At 37.9% G+C, this 24,988-nt stretch overlaps 1 protein-coding gene across 1 annotated transcript; it reads left to right on the top strand.

Annotated features, from left to right (window-relative positions):
* The first annotated feature begins 336 nt into the window (after positions 1–336).
* Nup35 (nucleoporin 35) lies at positions 337–24,809 on the top strand. Its single transcript, XM_027420068.2, has 9 exons — positions 337–459; positions 3,576–3,746; positions 5,479–5,606; positions 8,340–8,394; positions 18,177–18,318; positions 20,749–20,818; positions 21,859–21,987; positions 23,121–23,282; positions 24,217–24,809. The coding sequence occupies exons 1-9, from the start codon at positions 420–422 to the stop codon at positions 24,292–24,294; spliced, it is 975 nt and encodes a 324-aa protein (XP_027275869.1). The 5' UTR covers positions 337–419; the 3' UTR covers positions 24,295–24,809.
* The last annotated feature ends 179 nt before the right edge of the window (positions 24,810–24,988 follow it).

Raw genomic sequence — 24,988 nt, 5'->3', positions numbered from 1 at the left:
ACAGGGTTTCTCTGTGGCTTTGGAGGCTATCCTAGAACTAACTAGCTCTTGTAGACCAGGCTGGTCTCGAACTCACAGAGATCCACCAGCCTCTGCCTCCCAAGTGCTGGGATTAGAAATTTCTTCTATGAAGCACAAACACCAACATATCAGGAAGCCTGAGGCTTGACCAAAGCCATTCTCGTAGAACGAGGTCTCCTAGTGTTCCTTGCATCCCTAGTAAGAACCTTTCTTAGACTCGCAGCCCAGGCAAAGAAGTTTGCCCTCTTCCAAAATGGCGGAAGCAGCCACAGCCGCCGCAGAGAGCATGGTCGGAAGTTACGCCACCCATAAGGCCGCGCGGCCTTAACCGTGAGGAGAGTTTCCGCCATTTTTGAAAAGTGGGACCGTTCTTGCCGGAGTGGTGTTGGCCGTTTGCGATGGCAGCGTTTGCTGTGGATCCCCAGGCGCCCACGCTGGGTGAGTGAGCCGCGGCCGCCCCTGGCACAGCCAGCGCGCTGTGGACAGGGGGACGGCCGTCGAGCACCACGGAGGGAGAGGGAAGCGTTGTGGTCGGTGACACCGAGGTACCCGGGAGCCCCGCACTGCGCCCGGCCCCGGTGTGGTCCCTGCCCCGCACCCCTAAAGCATGCGCGTGGGTGGGCGGTGACCCCCGGGGCCCGGGGTTGACCCGCCGCCGCCGAGCCACCTAGGTTTCTGGGTCCCTGTCAGAAGGAATTTTTGTGTGAAAGCCAGACCTAGAAACAGCCCGGCTCCCCTCGCCTTCCCCGCCCTTTGCTTGGGAATGGGGCTCTCTCTCTGTTGGAGGACTGGCGAGTCTAAAGAGTCATTCCCATTATTTGCTGGGGAAACGTTCCGAATGTGCCGTCTTTGGAAGGGAAAAAGAAAAAAAAAAAAAACTAGTAAGTTAGCATGCCGATTCCCCACCCCCGTCGAGTTTCGTGAGCAATGACAACGGTCATACTTTACAATAGGAAAACAAAAACAGCCAGTCTACAGTTGCATAGACTTGTAACTACAGTTGCATAGTTTATAAATACTAGTTTATATAACTTTCTGAGCTTGGAGAAGATTGCAGACATGGCATATATGGTGCAGCATTAGCTTTGTAGATTCAAGGGGGTATGTAATGCTTGCCATGTTTTGGGTAAAAAGTTTCTTCTAAGACTAGCTAACGAATTGGATTTCTTTTTTTCAGCGTGTCATGCAAACTGAACCTATAAGGTTAATTATGTAAATACACTGTTGCATTAGAACTTGTGCCCAGATGTTGACCTAGGTAATTTTCATAACTTCCTTAGCGGGTCCAGGTTTTTCTGTTCAACAGTGAGATTTTGGAGTGCACGTTTGCTGGGGTAATAAATATTGTGAACAAGCACATCCTTGTAAATTGCTTAGCCAAGACTGCCATTCCCTGATATTAGTTGTTCAGGTTCACATGTTGCACGTTATCTGATGGTTTGACATTCTCCCAGCCCCTTCTCGCCGCACACTGCCCTGAGTGAAACAGTGTGATCCTTAATATTTAGTGGCATTTAAGACATTCAGGATGTAGTCATTAAGCTTTCTTTTCTTTTCTATTTTTTTTTCCCCTGATTTTATGAGACAGGTTTTCTCAGTGTAGCCTTGACTGTCCTGGAACTCACTCTGTAGCCCAGGGTGGCCTCAAACCTACAGAGATCCGCCTGCCTCTACCTCCCGATTGCTGGATTTAAAGGCGAGCACCACCACCACCGCTCCGCATCATGCTTTTAAGTCTAGCCATGAAGGAAGGGATATTTAGTGACAGTCTGGTTTCCTACTTTATCACGATGCATTTAGGGAACCAGATTTTTCTTGATCTAACTAGATTGTTTACTTTATATGACGTGCACCTGTATGTATGTTTGTGTGCCCTGAGGACTGACTTTAGGCTTAGTGGCAAGGGCTTTTACCCACTGAGCCACCTCACCAGCCCTTGACCTAATTCTTACATCTGTCATAATTTCCCTTCCCCTTTGTAGAGGATAGAATGAAGGTAGTTTGTGTTGTTACCAAAAGCCTTGTATTTTGTTACTATAGTTTTCTAAATATCTGTTCAGATATGCCTTTTTTTGAGACTTCTGGTTTGAGTTTAATGTTATTTTGAAATCTATAGTTATTATTAGATTATTAGCACTGTGTAATTATTAATTCATGGAAGAATTACAGTATAGCTTTTCTGTTGTTGTTGTTGTTTATCAAGACAGATTTTCTCTTTATCAAGACAGGGTTTCTCTGTGTAGCTTTGGAGCCTGTCCTGGAACTAGCTCTTGTAGACCAGGTTGGTCTTGAACTCACAGAGGTCTGCCTGCCTCTGCCTCCCGAGTGCTGGGATTAAAGGATTAAAGGGTGCGCCACAACCACCTGGCTAGTCTGTGCTTTTCTTATTGCTTATTTTTACTCTAAAATTCAGTTATAATTTCCTCATCTTCATAGTGGGAGTAGTCATAGCTGCCATTTGAGAAGGTTAATTTTTTTAAAAAATGTGTTTGTTTTTATTTTATGTGCTTGGGTGTTTTTGCCTGCATTTATCTCTATGTACCACGTGTGCCTAGTATCTAAAGAAACCACAAGTGGGCATCACATCTCAGGAAACTGGAGTTTTGTGAGCCACCATGTGGGTGCTGGGAATCAAACATGGGTCCTCTGGATATAGCCAGTGCTTTTAAATACTGAGGTCTCTCTTCAACTCTAGAATTTAATTTTGAGTTGATGATTATGAGGTGTTCACTTAGGGAAACTTTTGTTGATTATAGTTCTCCAAATAATTTTTTTAAATAAATGATAAATGATCTAAAAGTAAGTTTTAAAACTCTTTTCACTAGGGGCTGGAGAGATGGCTCAGCGGTTAAGAGCACTGGCTGTTCTTCCAGAGGGTTCAATTCCCAGCACCCACATGGCACCTCATTAACTGTCTATAACTCCAGTTCCAGGAGATCTAACACCTTCACACCAATGCACATAAAATAAATTTAAATAAACTAGTTTAAAAAAAACCTCTTTTCACTATATTTCTGAGTTAAAAGGCAAATTATAACATTATTAGTGTTGTAATGTTCATGATTTCCTTTTTATTACTGAAATAATTCACTGTTTTATATATAGGGAAGAAGAGACTAAACCCATTGCTTCTGATTTGTCAAGATTTGTATAAAATTAGTATATTCTTGTTTTTGGTTGCACAGTAGAAACTAGAAAAAGTTATTCTGCTTATATTAGAGATGTCTTTTAAAATAATAAGCCAGGCATTTCAAATGGTGTTTTTATCAGTGAAATAATATAACCAGGACCATCTTCCAAATATTAACATTGTGGGCAAAGCCCTGGGCTGGATCTCTGGCATCATAAGAATGAGGGAAAGGTTAGTATTCTGGATATAAGAGTGTTTACATTTTTGAAAGAGTCCTTGGTAACTTTTAAAGCAAATTCAACTATAGTTCATAATATTTTTTTTGGTTAAATTATTCAATTTTATTATAAATTGCTGTATCTATTTCCTAGATATTATAACAGAAATGACTTTATTTTATATCTTTTTTTTATTATTAATTTAGGATCTGAACCAATGATGCTGGGTTCACCGACATCTCCAAAGACAGGTGTTAATGCCCAGTTCTTACCTGGATTTTTAATGGGGGATTTACCTGCTCCCGTGACTCCACAACCTCGATCAATTAGTGGCCCTTCAGTAGGAGTAATGGAAATGAGATCACCTTTGCTTTCAGGTGGGTTAATTGCTTATAGTACTATTATGGTATGTCAGTATGCACAGTAGAATTTCAGAGGAGTAGTGGTGTAGCATTCTCCTTCAACCAACACATTATTATTTTTTAAATACTTTAATTATAAAGTTATGCCTTAGCCCAGCCTGGTGGTTACCTTCTATAGCCCCAGCACCCAGGAGGCTGATGTAGGAGGACTGTGAATTCAAGGCCACTGTGAGCCATATAGGGTGTTTCAGGCAAGCTGGGGCCCTTTAAAAGCCTGTCTAAAAAGCCATAAATATAGCCAAGCATGGTGGTGAAAGCCTATAATCCAGCATTTAGGAAATAGATAGTAATTCAAGGACATCCTTTCCCACATAGTGATTTGGAGGTTAGTTTGAGCCATAGACCACCTGTCTAAAAACAATAAAGCAACAAAACCCCACCAGCATCTTGACTAAGTGGTGAGCTAAGCTGAATGCTAATCATTTTATATTTACATCATATAAAAAAAATCAGTTTGATGCCGGGCGTTGGTGGTGCACACCTTTAATCCCAGCACTCGGGAGGCAGAGGCAGGTGGATCTCTGTGAGTTCGAGGTCAGCCTGGTCTCCAGAGCTAGTGCCAGGATAGGCTCCAAAGCTACACAGAGAAACCCTGTCTCAAAAAAAACAAAACAAAAAAAACCCAAAAAACCAAAAACCAAAAGCAGAAAAAACAGTTTGAGCCAGGCGGTGGTGGTGTACGCCTTTAATCCCAGCCGTCAGGAGTCAGCTAGCTTCAGGACAGCCAAGGTTACAAACATATAAAGAAGAATCCCTGTCTCGAAAAACAACAAGAAAACAGTTTGAAAAAAAAGGTAGCAATAGTTCCATTTTTCAAAAGATGGTATTTCAGAAGAGGAATCTGAAGCTATGTAATAATTTGACAATACTTGCTCTTATAGTAACAACATGAAGCTTGAACCCAGCTCAGTCTCTTTCCATAGTCTGGCCTCTGAGTAGCCGGAGTCCTGTAGAAGCTTTTGCATTTGTTTAAATAAAGGCCAGGGCTGCTTCATTGTTTACATTGTTTGTGTCACAAAAGTTGGTTCTTTTTTATGTTATTATTAAACATGTTTCTACTATAAGAATTATAAATAGGATCTGTTTTGACAATCAAATTTCTTATTGGGGTCATTTTAATTATTCAGATATGTATATATAAATATAAATGGGGTTATTTAATACATACTTTCAAGGAAGAAATTATGTATTTTATTTGTTTTGAGACAGGGCCTTAATATATTATCAGTGCTGGCCTTGACCTTGTATTCCAGGTGATCTGCCCAACTCAGTCTCCTGGGTAGTTAGGACCAAGGGCATATGTCACCATGTGTAGTTCTGGGATTAATCACATTGTGTGTTATGTTACTCATATAATAGAGAAAGCAACATTACATGTATTTTTTAAAAACCAAAGTTTCCAGTAGCAGTTTATTCTGAGCTTTTTATTCAAAGCTCAGTCTGCCGCTAACCCACATTGTGACATCACTTGGGAGCTTGTTAGAATTGTAGTCACTGGTTCTATCTGTGCCATTTAAATCAGACACTGACATGAAACAGGAGCCCCAGGTGACTGTTACACAAATTAAAGGTTGAATAGCTCTAGGAAACAAGAGTTTGTTATTTCAAAACCACAGATTAATACTTTAGAAGAAAGATGAATGGTTAGTTTGCTTTTTTACCGGACTGTGTTTTTTATACATCCTAGGGGGGTCACCACCACAGCCAGTTGTACCTGCTCATAAAGATAAAAGTGGCGCTCCACCTGTTAGAAGTATATATGATGACATTTCCAGTCCAGGACTCGGATCAACACCTTTGACTTCAAGAAGACAGGTGATACATGAATTCTCATGCTCCATAATTAGTCATTTTCTATTTTTGTGTGCTTACATAGTAAGGTCAGTAACTAGAAAGTTTTCCCTGATGTTTATTCTGGAGGACGCATGAGCATAGAATAAGCAAGTAAATGTATATTCATGTTTATCATATATGTACTTAAAATGTTACAGAATTCTAAGATCTGCCCATAATAGGCCCAGCACCTGGGAGACTGAGGCAAGGCAGGAGGATGGTTGGCCTGTCCTACATAGCAAGATCTTGTATTAGCAAAAAAGAGAAAGGTAGTAAGTAGACTCTAGATTGTTTTCTCACTTAGTGATTCTGTGGTTTTTGTAGGTTTGTCTTATTAACTTGTTCATGTTCCCAGCCTGATTATTGCAAATGTAGAGTATAATTAGGGGTTTAAGTCATTCCACTTGCTTAAGCTTAAAATTTATGCATTATTTTCTGGTATAAAAATAAAATGAAGGGCTGGAGAGATGGCTCAGTGCTTAAGAGCCCTGGCTTCTCTTCCAGAGGTCCTGAGTTCAACAACCAGTAACCACATGTTGGCTCACAACCATCTATAATGAGATCTGGCGCCTTCTTCTGGCCTGCAGATGTACATGCAGACAGAGCACTCATATGTAAATAAATAATTAAATGAAAATTCAGGGTTGTATTTGGAGAGTGAACATTTAATAATGATTTGAGAGCTTTGTTGGTGGTGGTTTTGAGACAAGGAGTCGTAGTCTTGGCCTGGAGCTCACTTTCACAGATCTCTCACTCTCTGCCTCCCAAGTGCTGGAATTAAAGGTGTCTGCCACCATGCCTGGCCTGAGAGCTTTGTTTTATGAAATTTTTATTTACATATGACCAATATATTTTTCTAGAGGTATTCAGTAGTTATTTTACTGAAAAAGCTACCCTTTGGTATGCTCTTCCTGTACAGTGATTCTCATTACAGGTATTGAATGCCTGGCTTGCATATGTAACACTTCTTAATGGACAGGGCTCCACTAGGTTTGCCAAATCTAGAACATCCTGAATAGGGACCATTCTGAAGGCTAAGGAAAGCTGATGTGCAGCTTGTGATGAGAACCAGTAGTGTCTTCTGGATTCATGACTATTCTCACTTTTCTTCTGATATGTGAGAACTAGAATTAGTTATTACCTTACTTGAAATGTTGTAGATCATAGTATATAGAGATGCTTTTGACTTTGAAGTCAGTATGAATATTATTAATAAACAAGGGCCAAAATAAGTTATTCTAAGACACCATGTTCAGCTCTGGTTTGAATCAGATAGATAGTTGGATAATGTGTGGGACTTTTGTTTATTCTTATAGGAGGATTTAAAAAAAAACATTTATTTTTGAGTATATGTATATCTCTATGTGGGTATATACCACTGTGTACATGTCCTGAGAGGGCAAAAGATGGTCCTGGATCTCTTCAAGCTGTTGTTAGACTCCTCTGCAAGCTGCCTGACATGGGTGATGGGAACTGAACTCAGGTCTTCTGGAAGAACAGCAAGTGCTTTTAACCGCTGAGCCATCTCACCAGCACCTATAAAAAGGGTGTGTTTTTTTGTTTTTTTAAAGATATTTATTTAACTTAGAAACAAGCTTTTTTTTTTAATTAAAAAAATTATTTGGATTAGAAACAAGATTGTTTTACATGTCAATACCAGTTCCCTCTCCCTCTTTCCCCATCCCTTGTGCCCCCCCCCCCATTAGCACACTACCTATCCCATACCCTTTCTGCTCTCCAGGGAGGGTGAGGCCTTCCATAGGGGGTCTTCCGAGTCTGTCATATCCTTTGGGATAGGGCCTAGGCCCTTCCCCCTGTGTCTAGGCTGAGGGAGTATCCCTCTATGTGAAATGGAATCCCAAAGTCCATTCCTATGCTATGGATAAGTACTGATCTACTACAAGGGGCCCCATAGATTTCCTAGGTCTCCTCACTGACACCCACATTTGTGGGGTCTGGATCAGTCCCATGCTGGTTTCCTGGCTATCAGTCTGGGGACCAAGGAAACAAGCTTGTTTTACATTCCCTATTTAAGGATACTTAATGATACATTTCGTCTTTGTAAGATTATGCTGATAGTGTTAAACAAAAGTTGTCATTTGAATGTGTTCTATTATATATATTTTTGTTTTTTTCTATGTGAATTTGATAATTTGAAGAAATCACTATTATATCCAATAGTTTGTATTGTACATTGGGAAATAAAACCAAATAGCTATCATGTTACCATTAATTCCTACAGAAGATTTTTTTAAAAATCCAATGTAACTTCTTTTAAGCTATGTTTTAATTTATTTACTTTGTGTGTGTATGTATGTTGTGGACAAATTTGTGCCAAGATGTACTGTGGAGGCCAAGGCTAGCCTGTAGGATAGGTCCTTTCTTCCCATCATGTGGATTCTGGGGCTTGAACTCAGGTGTTAAGCTTGGCAGCAAGAGCACTTTTAACACCAAGCCATCTCAGCAGCCCGATGTTTCTTATTTAAAAATGTATACTAAAGGACCCAAAGGAAATTTGATCTTTTCATGTTTGGGTTAATACTGGTCAGACAGACAAAAAAGTGAGTAAGTACCTTTGGAAGTGTGAGCTGATTAGAGACAACTCTAGCTAGTACATTGTAATAATTCAGTTGCTATTGAAGGCTTTTTAGTAATTACTGTGTTTGTGTGTGGTTAGAACTTTGTTTTTAACTTAGCTCTCTTCTGTTCATGTAGACAAACATCTCAGTGATGCAGAGTCCTCTTGTTGGAGTTACAACTCCAGTGACTGGTGAGTCCTCTCACTCAAACTCTGTTCTCTGCTCTGATGATTGCAGACAGTCTGATTCTTTAGATTTGGAGACTCCCTGACTTCCTCTAGGAAGTATTTCAATGCTGCATAGGTTGCTTTCTAAATTTATATATAGGATATTCTACCAAAAGGATTAAGAATTTAAGAATGCATACTTAATAGACTTTTGAAGTATTTCCTGAGTTATTAAAAACTGTATAAAATAAAGAGTTGTTGCAATTAGAAAGAATACTCAGATCAGACAATACAGATGTTTTGAGGGTATTGGCAACAAGCTATTATCTAACAGCCACTGAATGTAATCCCTAGCTTTTCTTTAACAACATTTTAATTACTATCAGTATCATCCTTAGGACATGGTCCTTTATAAAAGTTTATTATTTCCACTGAATGTGTATTTAGCTGCTCAGTAACAAGCTGTATGAAACAGAACACAGTAGATAATCCTCAGACAGACAACATTAGTCACAGGATTTATGTTTATAAACAATAAGTTTATTAAAGTCCATTAGAAGCTAATGCATTTAGTATAGGTGAAAGGGTATGGGTGGGTGGGGACTTAAAGTGTTTTTTTTTTTTTTTTTGAGTAGTGCTGGGTAGTCTCTTCCTCCTACCCTTCTGTCTCAGGCTCTTGGGTGTTAGGAGTATAGTCATGCTACCTCATCTTGCTGGGCTTGGCGTTTAAAGACTAGTATGTTCGTTTTCTATTGTTATTTTATTAGTTACCATAAGCTGAATAATAGCTTGAGCCATACTCTGTGTTGTGATGCAGTTCTGAAGGTCAAGAGTGCCATACTTATAGTGGACTAAGTGAGAACATTGGAAGGGCTCTGTTAATTTAGAGAGGCGTTTGAGAATACACTTTTTCACCTTTTCTGTTTCTAGAGATGGTTCGCATTTCTTGGCCGATGGTCCCCTTCTTCCATTTTTAATGTTAGCAACTTTATATTTCTGACTATTCTTTTTGTTTGTTTTGAGACAGGGTTTCACTATGTAGTCCTTGGAACTTATTATGTAGACCAGGCTGGCCTCAAACTTATAGAGCTCCACCTCTGTCTCTCAAGTGGTAGAATTAAAGATATGTGCCTCCACACTGACCATTCTTGTAGTTACATCTCCATACATTTATTTAGTATCTTTGTGAATGTGTCATCCTCCCTAGTCTTTCAAAATAATGTTTGTTGAAAAGCCGGTGATTAGCAGGCTCAATTTTATATGCAACTTTAAATCCCTTTTTGCCAAATACTCTAGGGTAGTCTGGGTATTCTGGGAATTAGTTTATGGACATCCTTGGATGGGGGCATTATTTTACCCATCCACAGGTAAGAAAAAATAAAATTTTGTTCAAAAATCAGGTTTTAGAGAGGGAAAGGGAACAGCGAATACAGTGTGTGTCTGGGGTCTTCATGGAAGAACAGGAGACAGGTATGATTGAAGTGGGCCCTGTGAAAGAGAGGCTGCTTAAAAGTCTCTGAAATTAGAGAGGTAATCTACAGGGCTTTGCAGAGCACCATAATAGCAATCTGAGTTCAGTAAGGTTGTAAAACAGTGAGAATTAGACAGGTCCTGTAAAGAGAATAGTTTAAGGGTTGGGAGTAAAGTGGGAACAGGGAGACAGAACATTTGGAGACTTCTAGAGCAGTCCAAGAGCAAGATGGTTGTATAGATACATGAGGAAGAACATAGCAACAACAACAAAAAAATGGAATATAAGAAGCAAAGATAATGATATGGAAGTATACTTACCATCAGCTGACTGCAGGGATAGATACCCTGCTGCTTCTACTTTGAATGTAAGGAATTTGTGTATAGAAAGTCTTAATGAGGCACAACTGAAAAGGAATAGTTTTTGAAAAGATCTAGCCGATATACAGACTTAGGCATGGCTAATAGTAGGCAAGATGCAGAAAAGGAAGTTGATGAGAAATTGGTAAAAAGGTAGACTTCTCTTGGAGCTATTTCTTAGTTCCTATATTTAGTGTTAATAAATGTTCCATTCTTGCTTAACTCCTAAACTTTAGGTTTCCAAAATTGCAACTTTGAAGTGATGTTGTGTGCTATACTGGCATGAGTTTTACTGTGTGCTTGCTTATGCTTCATTTTCGTGTCAATTCTAGTGATGATTTGAATAAGAATGGCCCCTAATAGTTCTCATGTTTGAATACTTAGTCTCCTGTTGGTGGAATTGTATAGGAAGGATTAGGAGCTGTGGCCTTGTCACTAGGGGTTGGGTGAGGTTTCAAAAGGCTGGTACCATATACAGTAATAAAGTAACCATTGCACCTCTTCTTGCAAAACCTTCTCTTCCTTCTTACAAGGATAGGGGCCAATAAATGTGTCCTCCTGAATTATCTTGGGTACTCTATCTTTACATTCATAATCCTGTCTTTGGAGTCTGTTTTACTGAATGAGGTAACATCCACAGACTTCAGGTTGTAGGACATGATTTTCCCAGAGGGCTATTACTTAGCTAACATAATCTTACATTGCTAAGTTTTAAATTTCAGTTTTTAAATTTTGCTGTGTTTTCTTGAGGTAATTTATGATATATTTACACTCTTGTCTGAATGGGTTAATTTCAGTTTAGAGATTATAGTCTTATCATTGAAGGAAGTTAGGGTAGGAAGTCAAATAGAAACCATGGAGGAATGCTGCTTGCTAGCTTGCTTGCAGATCCATGTTCAACTGGCTTTCTTATCACTCCATCCAGGACACCTACATCATTTAATAATCAAGGAAGTCCCCTACAGAAATGGCCACAGGCCAACCCTCACATGAGATCACCTTCTCAGGTGACTCTAGACTAGTCAAGTTGACAGTTATAGCTAACTAGTACAAAAATTGTCTTTTTATTTCCCTCTCTCCCCTTTCTTAGATTTGTTGGCAGTGCTGGAGATTGAACCCAGGGTCTTGTGTATCCTAAGCAAACTGTTCTGTCAGTATTCCATCTGTAGTTCTTGTTAATTTGGTTTTCTCTGTGCTCCTTTAAGCAAACATTGTTTCTATGATACATATCTTTTTTTGTAAAATGACCAGCTACAAGCACTTTTTTTGTTGTTACTTGTTTCCTTTTAAACTGAGAACATCACTCTCCTGGTAGTTTGCTGTTTCAGAGTGTGAACAACTGTTATTCTAGGATTTGCCTTTTTCCTTTTTTTTTTTTTTTTCTTACATAATGAAATGCTTTTTTTTTCATTTCAGATTTTTTTTTATTTGAATTAGAAACAAGATTGTTTTACATGCCAATCCCAGTTCCCTTCTCCCTCCCGTCCTTCCCTACCACCCCCCCCAACTAAAACCCTACCTATCACATATCCTTTCTTCTATTCTTCCCCTGACTCAACCTTTCTGCTCCCTCATGACCTCTGCATCCTTCCTCTTCTTCCTTTCGCATTCTTGTAGCTCCCTTCCGCTTCTTTCCTGTGCTCTCAATTTGCTCAGGGGATCTTGACCATTTCCCCTTCTCCAGGAGACCATGTATGTCTCTCTTAGTGTCATCCTTGTTTACTAACTTCTGGCAGTGTGGATTGTAGACTGATAATCCTTTACTCTATGTCTAAAATCCACATATGAGTGAGTACATATCATGTTTGTCTTTTTGTGATTAGATTACCTCGCTCAGAATGGTTTCTTCTAGTTCCATGCATTTTCCTGCAAATTTCAAGATTCCAATGTTTTTTTCTGCTGAGTAGTACTCCATTGTGTAAATGTACCACATTTTCTCTATCCATTCTTCAGTTGAGTAGGATTTGCCTTTTTTCTAGTTGTGTATCTCCCATTTTCTTTTTGGTGAGGCATGTATTTGAGTAGTTTTACCATAAAGCTTGAAGAATAAGTAAAACACAAATGCTTCTTGTAATATTCATATTTGAGATTGGAATTTCAGAGACAGAGTTCCTTTGTCTTCTACCTTCCAGTGTTCTGTGGAAGTTATCCGCCATGACAACTCATGATTGTTGGGAGAAAAATTTATGATTTCTACATGGTTTGTGTTCTCAGTTTCACAGTGTGCTTTGTTGTAGGATTTTCTTCCTTTTTTTTTCCTTAGGAATTGATGGATCCTTTAAGTAAGGAATATCCTTTAGTTCTGAGGAACTTCCTATCTGGATCTTAGGTGCTTGCTTTCCCTCTTTGAGGAATTCCTTTTGTTTGTATTTGGATCCCTTGGAGTATTGTAATTCCGTTTTTTTCTCTTCTCCATTACCATCCACATTTATATGCCTCCTTTTCAGGTTTCCTCAATGAGTCTTTCTTTGTGACATCTTAATTTCTGTAGGTTTTTGTTTGTTTGTTTGTTTTGAATGAACTTAAGAAATGTAACATCCTCTTCTTTAAAGATGTCTTAGCAGCTGAGGTTAGTGGTATACTTTTAAATTCCTATTCTGCTTCTTTCTCTCTCTTTTTTGTACTTATTTTCTCTCTTTTGTCATTTGTTGACAAAAGCATATTTATTGAACATGATATGAAAAAGCTAGCTACATGGAATCTTTTGCATAGGTAGGGGTCCACATTGTTTGGAATTGGGGGAAGATTAATAGAAGCTCTCTTGTTTCTTACTATGCTGCACTGTAAGAGAATTGGATAATAGGCTGAATATTTTGGGCCGGGCTAAATTGGAGACTAATTTCAGTGAATATAGTCACCCCCCCCCCCCCCTTTTAGTCTTTTTCTCAAAGAAAAGCCTTAACAGACATCAAAGTTGCCTGGCTAGTGTTCTGAGTGCAGACAGGCAAATATCCCTTTTCATTATACAGATTTTCACTTTACCCTTTCATTATTGTCTCTTTTTATGAGTGGACTCTGAGTTTTGAGGGGTTCTTTTCACTCTGCATCATTAGGTACTTTGTCCACTGTCCAGGGTACAGCTGGATACAGTGAGTGTGTCAGACCATACACTGTAAGGAAAGCATCCGCTATTCGTCTTCACTTCGCACACAGGCTTGAGTTAGAGGATACTTCGGGTTATCATATCCTCAGATGGGTTGGATAGAAATCTGGGGGTTACCAAAATAAGCCTAAGTTTTGATAATTTATATGAAAGGCTCTCAGAAACCATTGCAGGTGCTATTGTGATCTGTCTGGAATGACCATGAGTCATCTCGTTTGTATAAGCCATCAGATTCATTCTGAGGAACCTACTATGACACATGTATTGTTGGGGAAATTCCTAGGTATTTTTTCCCAGGAATCAAACAGACCCTGTTGTACATTGGACTGAGGCAAAAATCTTTATGACACATCTGTGCTTCTTGTTTTCTTGGTAAGAAGGTGTCATGACCAAGAACTCCTTTTCCAATGTTCATTTATCATGTCCTTTTGAAAATTCCTATAATTTTTCTTTTATTTTCATTATTTTGAAATAATTGGATCTGTTTTTTAACTGAAGGATAATAAGGGCTTTTTGCCCTCTTGTTAATCTGATTTTATGAAGGATGTTTGGATAGTGATTTACCAAGGGAGATAAATTATAGTCTAATTTGATGTGGTTTGATAGGTACACTTTATTTTCATCTTAAGCATAGAGTATTGGTATCAGAATTTTGATTTAAAGGAAGTGAAATCAGTGGAGCAGTTAAATATTAAGTTGGTGGGGAGCAATTATACTAAACTTATGTAAATACTCTTCGATTAGTATAAGTAATTACATTTTTTAGATTAGTTGACAAGGCAAAAATTAGATTGCTTATTCATTTGAGACTTAATTTTGATTTGTCTTTTTAAAGGTCATAATTGTTGTCTCAACTTGAGCCTTAATTTAATTTCTTGCTTGAAGGTTATTACATGATATAGCATAACTAAACTGCATCTTATGGTTATACAGGGCATAAAAAATTTAATTGGCTTCAGGTTTTATACTAATATACCTTTTATTGTCTTTGGCTTACTAAAGGCCTATCTTTGTAAAAAAATTAGATTTTAAAGGGATGGTTGATTAGGTTTATTTATTTAGATTTGAGACAGTATCATTGTGTAGCCCTGATTGGCCTGTACTTTGCCATTTATACCAGATTGGCCTTGAACTCACAAAGATCCTCTTTTGCCTGCTAAGTGTTGGGATTGAAGATGTGACACTATACCTAGCAAGATTAAATTTTAATTATGTGTGTCTGTGTGATTGTACATGTAAAGACAGTGCCTGTAAAGTTCTGAAGAGGGCATTGGATCCTCTGAAGTTGGAATTACAGTCAATTGTGTGCTGCCTGATGTGGGTGCTAGGAATTAAACTTAGGTCATCTGTGAGACAACTCTCCAGTCCCTATAATGTTCCATTTTAAATGTCTTATTCTAAAAATAGAGTTTACCTATTAAATCTGTCTCTGATGACAAGAGTAATTGTTCAGTATATTATAAGATGTTTTAGTTTCTCTTCCTGTTGCATTGATTAAAACAATACCTTGACAAAAGCAACTTAAGGGAGAAAGGGCTTGCCTTACAGTTTCATACTACAGCCTGTCATTGTATAGAAATCAAGGCAGCAGGGACTTGAAGCCATTTATTTGGTCACATTGTCCACACTAAAGAGCAAAGAACTATGAGTTAATGCATGCATGTTTAGCCTAATTTCTCCATTTTTACAATCCTGCATCCCAGCTAGGAGATGGCCCCACCCACAGAAGTCAAGTCTTTCCACTTATACAGCCAACAACATCCATTTCAAGCATGCCTATAGGCCAGGCTGCTGTAGCCAGTTCCTCAGGAGATTCTCTACCTGATTCTATGTGTGTCAAGTAGACAGTCAAAACTAAGGATAACAGCTTATATGTAGCTAGCAACCTTTTAGTTTATTTGCCTCTTTCCATTTATTTTGTCCATGTATGTATGTATGTATGTATGTATGTATGTATGTATGTATGTACGTAGGTACGTACGTACGTACTCCTGACATGTTGAAGTCAGAGGACATATTGGAGAAGTTGAGTCTTCTACCATGAGGATCTCAGGGATGGAATTCTAGTCATGTGTCTTGGTTAAAAGTGCCTTTACCTCCTGCTGAGTCATCAGACTGACCCCTTTGAAGGAATTCTTAATAAGCTTAATGGATCTGGTGTGATCTAATCTTTTTCCTAAAGTAAAGGCTACATTAATAGGTTAGATTAGATGGCTTTCTTGGCCCAAGTTATATAGCATATTTTAGAGAATTGAGATGTTTGAAATTTTAGGTGACCTTATTTTTCTTCAGTTAGAAGTACATTTAAATTATAGTTTTTATTTAATAAATTTGCTTTTTTGTTGTTTGGACTTTTGAAATGTGTTATACTACTAAAACTGTGGGGACTTTTGTTGTAGACTAAAAGATTTCCTATTATGAGATGACTAGGAAACATTGGGGCAGAGGTGGGATGTTACTGCTTGGATCTGAAATGTCCTCTAAGGGTTTGTTGTTTTGAATGCTCTTTTCCCAGCTGGTGGTACTGTTTTGAAAGATATGGAGCCCTTAGGAGGTAGGGTCTGGCTGGTGAAAGTAGTTGAGTAGATTCATTGCTTGTCCTCCAGTTCCAGCCTGCAAGTGTTTCCTGGCCTTCCACAGTATGTACATCTACTCTACCTCACACTCCCATTGAGAGAGAGAGAGAGAGAGAGAGAGAAGAGAGAGAGAGAGAGAGAGAGAGAGAGAGAGAGAGAGAGAGAGAGAGGAGAGAGAGGAGAGAGAGAGCTGTTCTCTATTGTGATAGCCTTAAATCCCCTGGAAACATGAACCCCAAACCCTCTGTCCTCCTATGAGTTGTATCTGTTAGATACTTGGTCATCAATATGCAAGAGGAACTAATATCCATTGAATGTAATTACTGTGTCATAGAGCGGGTTGTGATGGTTAGGAACCAGAGTTACCTGATCACTGGGTAAAAAGTGTGGTGTTAAGACTTACCTCATTGTAATTTGTTCGTTTGTTATATCCTCTTTTAAAAATGGTAAGTTAAGGCAAAAATTTTAAATGTGTGTTCAGTTAAAAGTAAACTTTTGGGGCTTGGAATGCGGTGTACTTAATAGTAAACTCATTTCGTTTAATCAATAGTTTTGAAATGAAAAAAATTTTTTCTAAAATAGTTTTCATGATAAGGACTGGTGAAGTTTTATGTTTCTCACAGTCAGTGTCTGGTTTAATAAGACACAGCTGCAGTTTTATAAGCTGCTTCTCGCTCCATCAAACACATGACAAAGTCCTGGGCAAGTCATGTGTGCCCACAGGGGCAGAAATGAAAGGCAATTGAAACTTGTCATTATCTTATCATTAGAGGTAATCTGGTCTTGCCTGAGCCTGAGAAGTTCTTGCTGGGGCCCAGGGTCTCTGGATTACACTTATGTACTGATAATGTGGTAATACAAATGTAACTGGATTATTGTGGAAGGACTATACTGATTGCCTGTTTGAAAGGGATTTCCAACTGCCTTCTACATGGTTTCCTTTCTTGTTAACTTCCTGTCTCTATAGCATCCTGTTTTCTGATTTTACAGGACTGTTAGGGAGTAAAATTGAACATTTGAGGAATGACTTGGTATGTCCTTAATGGGGTTCTATGCTCTTATTTCACATTTATAGTTTTCTTGTCCATTATTGTCACTCTTGTTCATAGTGTTCTTGTTTTTTTTTTTTTTTTTTTTTTTTCCCCAGCTTCTTCTGAGGTACAAGCCAAAGCCCTTACGGTTGCTTTTATAAGGGCTTCTTTATGGGTCTGATATTCTCAATCTTCCTTGCCCAGTGGGAAGTAGTGGATTACTTGCTTTTATTCAACACCAGCCCTAACCTTCTGGGGGCCTTGCACTGGCCATTATTTTCACCTAGTCACCACTCTTGAACATTGATGTGCTTTGCATTGTGTTCATTATGCTTTCATTCTGTCTTCTCCTGTGTCCTCTCTCTTTGCTAATTGGTAGTTGATTGTCTAGGATTGTATGCATTTAAACATTACATATCTGTCTTTGTTCTAGAATTTAGGCCCCATTAGAAGCATGTGTTTGGTTTCATATTTTTAAGATTTATACTGTTGTGCCTGTAACATCAAGACTATTGTTCCATATATGTGAAGTGATTTCCTGAACTGAATAAATCACTTCTATTGTAAAAATTAAAGAAAATTTGTGTTTACTTCTTAGAAATATGTAGTCTTAATTGATAAGACCTTTGAGATGAAATAAGCTTTTGGTAGGTTTGGTGGCAGCCAGACAGTGGTGGCACATGTCTTTGGAGCTTGAAGCTATCTTGGTCTACAGATTGAGTTCCAGGACAGCCAGAACTGTTAATACAGAGAAACCCTCTTTCAAAAAACTTCAAAAAGAAAGAAAGAAAGAAAGAAAGAAAGAAAGAAAGAAAGAAAGAAAGAAAGAAAGAAAGAAAGAAGTTTTGGTGGCATACATCTTCAATCCTAGCAGATGCAGAGGATCATGTGGCTTAAACAACCAAGGATTGGAGTGTAGCGCAGTGACAGTGCAGTTGCCCTCTTGGTTTTATCTCCAGCATGGAGTGTTGGGGAGGAAGGGGAGCTTCTGTTGTTTTCTTTTGGGAATTTTCAAATGTTTAAGGTGCATATGATGTAACATTAGTACTTAATTTCAGAGTAATCAAATGTAGAATCATGTCTGATGGCATATATGTGTAATCTGAGCACAGAAGACTGATTCAGGAGGATTGCAAGTTTGAAGCCAGCCTATGTAGTGAAACCCCATCTCAAAGACAAAATTATCGTCAACTTTTAATATACTTTGTTTTAAAATAAGCCCATGTGTTTATATTGGTAACTAACTTCCTAAATTTACCAATATAGGACAAAGCATGTTTAGTCCAGCAAATATTGGTCAGCCACGAAAGACAACTCTATCTCCTGCCCAGTTGGATCCTTTTTATACTCAAGGAGATTCTCTGACTTCAGAAGATCATCTCGATGACACTTGGGTGACTGTATTTGGGTAAGATTATGGACCTTTTAAGAAAATCACCTCACCCCAGTATTAGCATATTGTTGAACAGTGCAGAAGCTTTGAAAGACTTGGACAGCAAACATGGATAACACCTACTTTTAGAATTTATAACTATGAATAGCTGGCAGCATTTACCTCGATTGTCTTATCAGTTCTTTACTGTTGCTGCTACTGTTGTTGCAGACAGCAATGTGAATCATCCCTGTGCATACCATCCACATCATGGATATCATTAGCTAGAACTTAATTTTTGTATCATAAAGACCATTTGTGCATACTCTTCCCAATTATTTCCTAGGTGTTAAAGGCAAGACTGTCCCTTTAAATTTAGGATCCCCTTTCTGCATTTTCTAGTGGCTCCTTCTGGGCTTTAGTCATCTGATCTGGCTAGAGCTGTCAGTGCTGAGATCCATTTATGTTTATGCTCTGTGTCACAAAGGTGTCACACTCCTAGATGCAGCAGAATAAATTTTGTTGCTATCATAGTTTAAGCACCTTAGAGATACCAGTGTATCTTTTACTTACACAGATGAGGAAAATGCACTATGGACAGAAAGTGGTTTCTTTAGAGGATCACAACTCATTAAATAGCACATACAGATTAATTCTCAAAGTGTAGTTGTCTTATATCGCACCTTACTATGTTTATTTTGGGAGTAAAATATATAAAGGTAACACATAGGGCTCCTTGAAGGAAGAATAATAGGACAATAAAATATGTATTGGGTTTTTAGGCATTTAAATCTATGTTAACATTTAGAAATTCAAAACGTGTATAAGAATTCGTGTTGGAAAGTCTTACATCCTGTTTTTGTTCCCAACTGTAACTGGCCTTTCCCTTTAAGGCACGGTGGCCACCGGTTTGATTGCCTGTTACTGAATGCTTTAGTGATTGTATTCCCTTGTTTTCTTTGGAAACCTTGCAAAGCCTCATGTCCCTGATATTTGAGCTGGCTACTTGATTTTGCTTTTCAGTGTTTAAAATTTTCATTTTTTTCTCATGAAGTAAGAGTAGTGTTGAGCATGCATGTCTGTCTATTTCTTAGTCTGTTTTTTAGATTCTGGAGTATTAGTGTGAATTTGAAGATTTCCAGTAGTTAGAAAAAGTATTTGAGTTACTTCCATTGTTTTAAAAAATATTTAAGATTTTATAATGCTGTATCTTAATACATTACATTTGTGTTTTAAATATTTCATATGTGTTTACTGAAGCATTTCTTTTTTTAAGAAATAAAACACTTTGATCATTTAAGGGAAGTATTTCACTGATACATTAATTATATGCTCTTTCTTTGCTTGTTTAATGTTTTTGTCAACTTGCGGTCATAGTAATAAAAAAAATAAAGCATCCATCATTTTGGATGATTATCTTAAAGAGTACTAGAATATTGGATTTTACTAAAAGTGACCGAAGAGCATAAAAAACATGGTTTATTTCTTAAATGCCATCTTCATATGCAACCATTATTTTTTCCATTTTTGTATCTTATTTATTTGTTGCTCTTTTGAAATTTAAAAATCTTATGTCTAGAGATGTATAAATAAATAAAAATGAAATTTCAGTTTTGAATTCAGTGTTTTATTCACATTGATGGAGGGGTTTCCTGGCCTTGAACTCAGAGATCCTCCTGCCTTTACCTCCCTAGTGCTGGGATTAAAGGCACGTGCCATGGCCCCTGGTTTACTTATACTTAATTTAATGTGTTTAATTTCACAGATCCCCCCCCCCCATACACACACCCTTTTAAGGCTATTTAATTGAAGTTCCAGGTTAATTTATATTGGTTTAAAATTTTTCAGATATTTTTCTATGCTGGTAATAGCTATTACTATTTTCAAACAGAAAACCACTTCATTATTTGGACTACAGAAGTAATCATACCTTGTAAAATTTTCAAACTGTATAAGACTTAGTATTCTCTTAAAGATATGCCTATTAAAATTATTGAATATCACCCTCAAGTAATTTTGTAATAATGAATCATTTTCAAGTAATTAATATCATTGTTATTGATGCTAATTTTATTTTTGAGTGTCATCCTTTTAAAGTAATGTTTTAGCTGTTATTGATGCTGTTTTATTTTTGAGCACTAAATTCCATAAATCTTAAGGTGATGCGTGGTACAGAGTGATACAGTGTTATAATTTTAAAAGTTCCCCCTTCTTGTTACACACCTATAAATAAATACACATTGTAATGTATACCAGAAGACCTGCATCAGACTGTTGAATAGCTATGGTAATAAGCTATGGGTGTGGAAACTTGAAAGATTTTTACAGATGGGTTCTGAGAATGGAGAATAGCTGAGTCAAAAGTAATTTTAAGGTATGGCCTTTGAGTGACTGACATACTTACCGTAGAGAAGTGTGGTATGCTAGTTTGCTTTTGTACTGATAATGGGCAATTTTTCCCCCCAGGTTTCCACAAGCATCTGCTTCTTATATATTATTACAGTTTGCACAATATGGGAATATCTTAAAGCATGTGGTAAGGTTTGCTAATACTTTTTTCTTCAATTAGATCTTGGTTATGGAAACAAAAGTTATAAATTGAACACTTCTGAATTTTGTCTTTTTTCTAAATTTAAATTTAGCTTTTTATTTTTCAAAGAATATACACTAGGGAGTCTAGAAGACTCAACTTTTGTAATGTTTTCTAAGAAGGAATAAATAGAGTCGAGTGAGTTTCAGGGTCCACCCTCCATTTCTTAAATACTTCACAGCCTCCTAAGGTTAATAATATATCTCATATTACATTAATATTTTTCTCTTAAGCTTTATTGGGAACAGAGGAAGGGGAGGCAGAGCTGCTGGGGTCACTTTTAGAGTTCTTTATACTACAACAGCCTTCAGAGACCATATGCAGGTCATGCCCAGTTTGCATTTCTACTATTTCAGTTCTTCACAAAATCATGTTCACAAGTGTTGTGACTTAAGAAAAGCACACACGAGAGAAAGATGCTATGTGACAGGGTTCAAGCAGAGGGGTCCTTTTATTAGGGAAAGGGATCATAAAAAGGGAAAAGGGATGGGGGAGACAGGAGCACCAGGAGAGAGGAAAAAGGAGGAGAGAGAGGGGGAGAAAGCAGAGCAGACAGAGAGGGAGAGAGAGAGAAAGAGAGAAGGACGGGAGGTGGGCAGGGCTATTTTAAAAGGGAACATAGTGAATATGCACAAGTGGTGCTCTTAGTTGTCTACAGCTGAGGGAGTATCCTGTCAGAACCCCGAGGACAGGCTAGTGCAGATGTCTGAATACTAACCATAGTGTAGCTTTTTAGAATTTCATGATAGTTGCTACTACAACGTTTCTGTAGGAGATAATTCTTTTGAGAGTTCCTTTTACCTTTAGAGAATATTTGCCACATGTTCTATGTGGGATTATTGAAGCTGTTTCCATAGGATCTTTCTGAATTCTAACTTGCAGCTTTTTACTGGGAACTAAATAAAAAAATGAAAGTTAGTTTTGTTCTCGTGTTTGTATGTTGGGTATGGGTTTTGTATCTTAAGAAATAACTTCATTCTTTGCAGATGTCTAACACAGGCAACTGGATGCATATTCGTTACCAGTCTAAATTGCAAGCCCGGAAAGCCTTAAGCAAAGATGGGAGAATATTTGGAGAGTCCATCATGATTGGTGTCAAGCCATGTATAGATAAAGTAAGTTGTGGGTGATTTAAGGAAAATAACTTTAGTCTGTATGAGAGCACAGATAAGTATTGACATACAGTGTTTGCCCCCTAGCCTCACTGTACTTCTTTTTGTTAGTTTGTAAAATGGTGTCTGTGATAATATGGCACTGCAGTAGTCCAAAAGTAATCATAAGATGTTAGAGATAATCTGTCTACACCCTTTTATTTTTCAAAAAAGAAAGGCCTGAAGAGCCTGTGTAAAGTTATTAAAGTGAGGTCTGTAGTTTAGACTCTGAACTACTAACCTACTCTGCCTCCTGCTCAGAACAGCATCAGAGTCAGTGAACTCTAATGACTGGTGCTGTGTCTGCAGCGGCACTTCACATAGATGCTAAGTGATGGTTAATCATAAATAATAGCTAAAGTTTTCTGATACTCATTTCTATTTCAAGTCTTTACAGTTTATTTTATATGTACTTTTTCAACATTAGTGAGTAGAGCTAAAACTTTTCTTTGTGGCTTAAAACAATCAGTTTGAACATAGTTGAAGTAATTGTATATGCAAACTTCTACCTGAATGTACATGCTAGGCACTTTGCTGCCAGTACACATAGAAATGGACAAAGCAGATGGTGTTTGTCTTAGACTCCTTAAGGGGACCCGGAATAGGAAGGGAGACTCAAAAGTCTGAAGCCTCTTAGTACTCAGGACCCCCAGAGTTCTCTCTTCCTTTGGGTTAGCTGATGGCACAAGAGTAATTGTACAGTTACATGAATCAGGGTTTTTCTTTTGTTTTGTCTTTGCTGACTTACCATAGGTTCTGTCCTGAGGTGCTTCAAAAAAAGATTTCATACATGTATATCACATAATTGGTCTTGTTCATCACCATTCCTTTCTCTCTCTCTGGAACTCTTGTTTCTTCCCAAACATCCATTTTGCTCAGAGATTCTTGTTCATGTGGTATATAATTAGATTCAGGCTGTTTGATGTGGCTGAGGGTTAGGTCTCAAATTCTAGCTAAGAAACATTCTATCTTCTCAAAGCTAAATTTATTTGAAAAGTTTTTATGATTAAATCTGATAGCCTTTTTTAGTAAGGTTTTCTGTGAAATATTATATAGTATAAGATAATGGTGTATCCTGTGTTTCTTTGTTTCTCCAGAGTGTCATGGAAAACAGTGACAGAGGAGCCTTGTCATCTCCATCTCTAGCCTTTACACCAATCAAGACCTTAGGCACTCCAACACAGCCTGGAAGCACTCCTAGGGTTTCTACCATGAGGCCTCTTGCTACAGCATACAAGGCCTCCACTAGTGACTACCAGGTATTTAGGGTTAGTTGGAGGCTGAATGTGTGTGTGTGTGTTTTCTGATGGTTTTCCTTGATGAAATCTTCAAACTTCCACATTTCCCATTTTAAAGTTACAACCTTCACCAGTTTGGAAGTTTTCTTGAACATTGAAACAGTTTCTTTGGGCTGGGGATATAGCTCAGTTAGGGTACTTATCCAATGTGCACAGGTGTTAGGTTTTATCTCCTGTACTGCAAAGCAAAAGAAAACATTTCTTAAAATATCCTGAAAGGTCCCATGTCCCCCGCCCCCCTTACAACTTGTTAAATTGATTATAAAATTCATAAACCAATCAAACAAAGAAAAAAATCCATACAGTGTAATAGTACCAGTTATCAATAGATGATCAGTTTTTAATATCAGAGATGAAAAAGTTGCCATTTAAAAAAATGTAGTTCTATTCATTCCATTCTCTGAAGAATGGTATGGAATTATGATGTTTACTTTGTTGTTACTGCTCCCTACCAGTAAACCAGAATCCTGAATTTTGGCACAAAAAAGTCCTGATACCTGCGTGCGTGCGTGCGTGCGTGCGTGCATGTGCGCGCTCGTGCTCGCGCTAATCAGATGGGTGGTCCAACTTTGTGTTGCAATCTCTTGAAATTTGAAGATCATTACAGAATTGAACTTTTTGTTGTTATTTTAAAAATAACCAAATTATTTAAATTCCTTGTTTCTGTTTGGGTTTGGTTTTTCTTAGCTAGTTTTCTAATTGGAAATGGTAAATGTTAATGCTAAAAAATCCAAATTTTAGTGTCAAACTTATTACATTGTTCAATGCTATAAGTTCATTTTGTTGTTTCTATTTTAAATTAGATATTACTGTAGAATTGATTGCCACTAAAGAAACTGTAACCTAACTCATTGTTCTTTTTCCTCTTTCTTCTTTGTTGTGTGTGTTTTAACAGGTTATTTCTGATAGACAAACACCAAAAAAAGACGAAAGTCTTGTGTCTAGAGCGATGGAGTACATGTTCGGCTGGTAGCACAGTAAGAGCCAGACTGAGCCAGTCAGTGGAGGACTGCCGGCTTCCTTGGGTTAGTTATATAACCATTTAAGGCAGTATTGGATAGCTGTTATAGAGGTGTCTTTTACAACCTTTTGTTTAGGAAACAGCCCATTTGTAGCTTGCACTTTAAAAGATGGCTGAGATACACCTGAAGAAAAGATTGTTCAGACAGCATCTTGTGCTCTCTGGTACAGTGCATGCTTAGCACCGTGTTCTCAGCATTGGCTGCAGTAAATTACATGATTGAGTTTGAAGTGAGTCTCATTAGCTTTCATTGAGAAGATGGATGAATTTCATGGAGAGCCACAACCACTTCACCAAGACACAGTGATTATAATTAGCAATTTGAATTATGGTCTTTAATTCAGATATTATTTAATATCTTGATTGTCTTTGTATATGTCTTGTGGATTGTCATCTTTTATGTTCTTTTTAAAAACCACCCACTACTAATGTTTCTTAATAAACTTTGTCAATTTTTATGTGGTGAATATTTGTTTGGAAGGTTGATTTATTGTTATAAAACGTTTTTTGTTCTTGTTTGTTTTTTGGGACAGGGTTTCTCTGTCTTGGAGCTCACTCTGTAGAGCAGGCTGGCCTCGAACTCAAGAGATCCTGCTGCCTCTGCTTCCCAAGTGCTGGGACTAAAGGCATGCACCACCACCGCCCA

This window comes from Cricetulus griseus, chromosome 6, assembly GCF_003668045.3.
Source record: "Cricetulus griseus strain 17A/GY chromosome 6, alternate assembly CriGri-PICRH-1.0, whole genome shotgun sequence".
NCBI classification, from domain to species: domain Eukaryota; kingdom Metazoa; phylum Chordata; class Mammalia; order Rodentia; family Cricetidae; genus Cricetulus; species Cricetulus griseus.
The sequence above is the reverse complement of the archived record's forward strand: the minus strand, read 5'-3'. Positions and strand labels throughout refer to the sequence as shown.

Bases quoted from the DNA above. Each gene is read 5' to 3' on its own strand.
- Nup35 (XM_027420068.2), top strand. From the start codon at position 420: ATGGCAGCGTTTGCTGTGGATCCCCAGGCGCCCACGCTGG. The intron at 3,747-5,478 runs GTGGGTTAATTG...TATACATCCTAG, and splicing joins GAGATCACCTTTGCTTTCAG to GGGGGTCACCACCACAGCCA. The intron at 20,819-21,858 runs GTAAGGTTTGCT...CATTCTTTGCAG, and splicing joins GGAATATCTTAAAGCATGTG to ATGTCTAACACAGGCAACTG.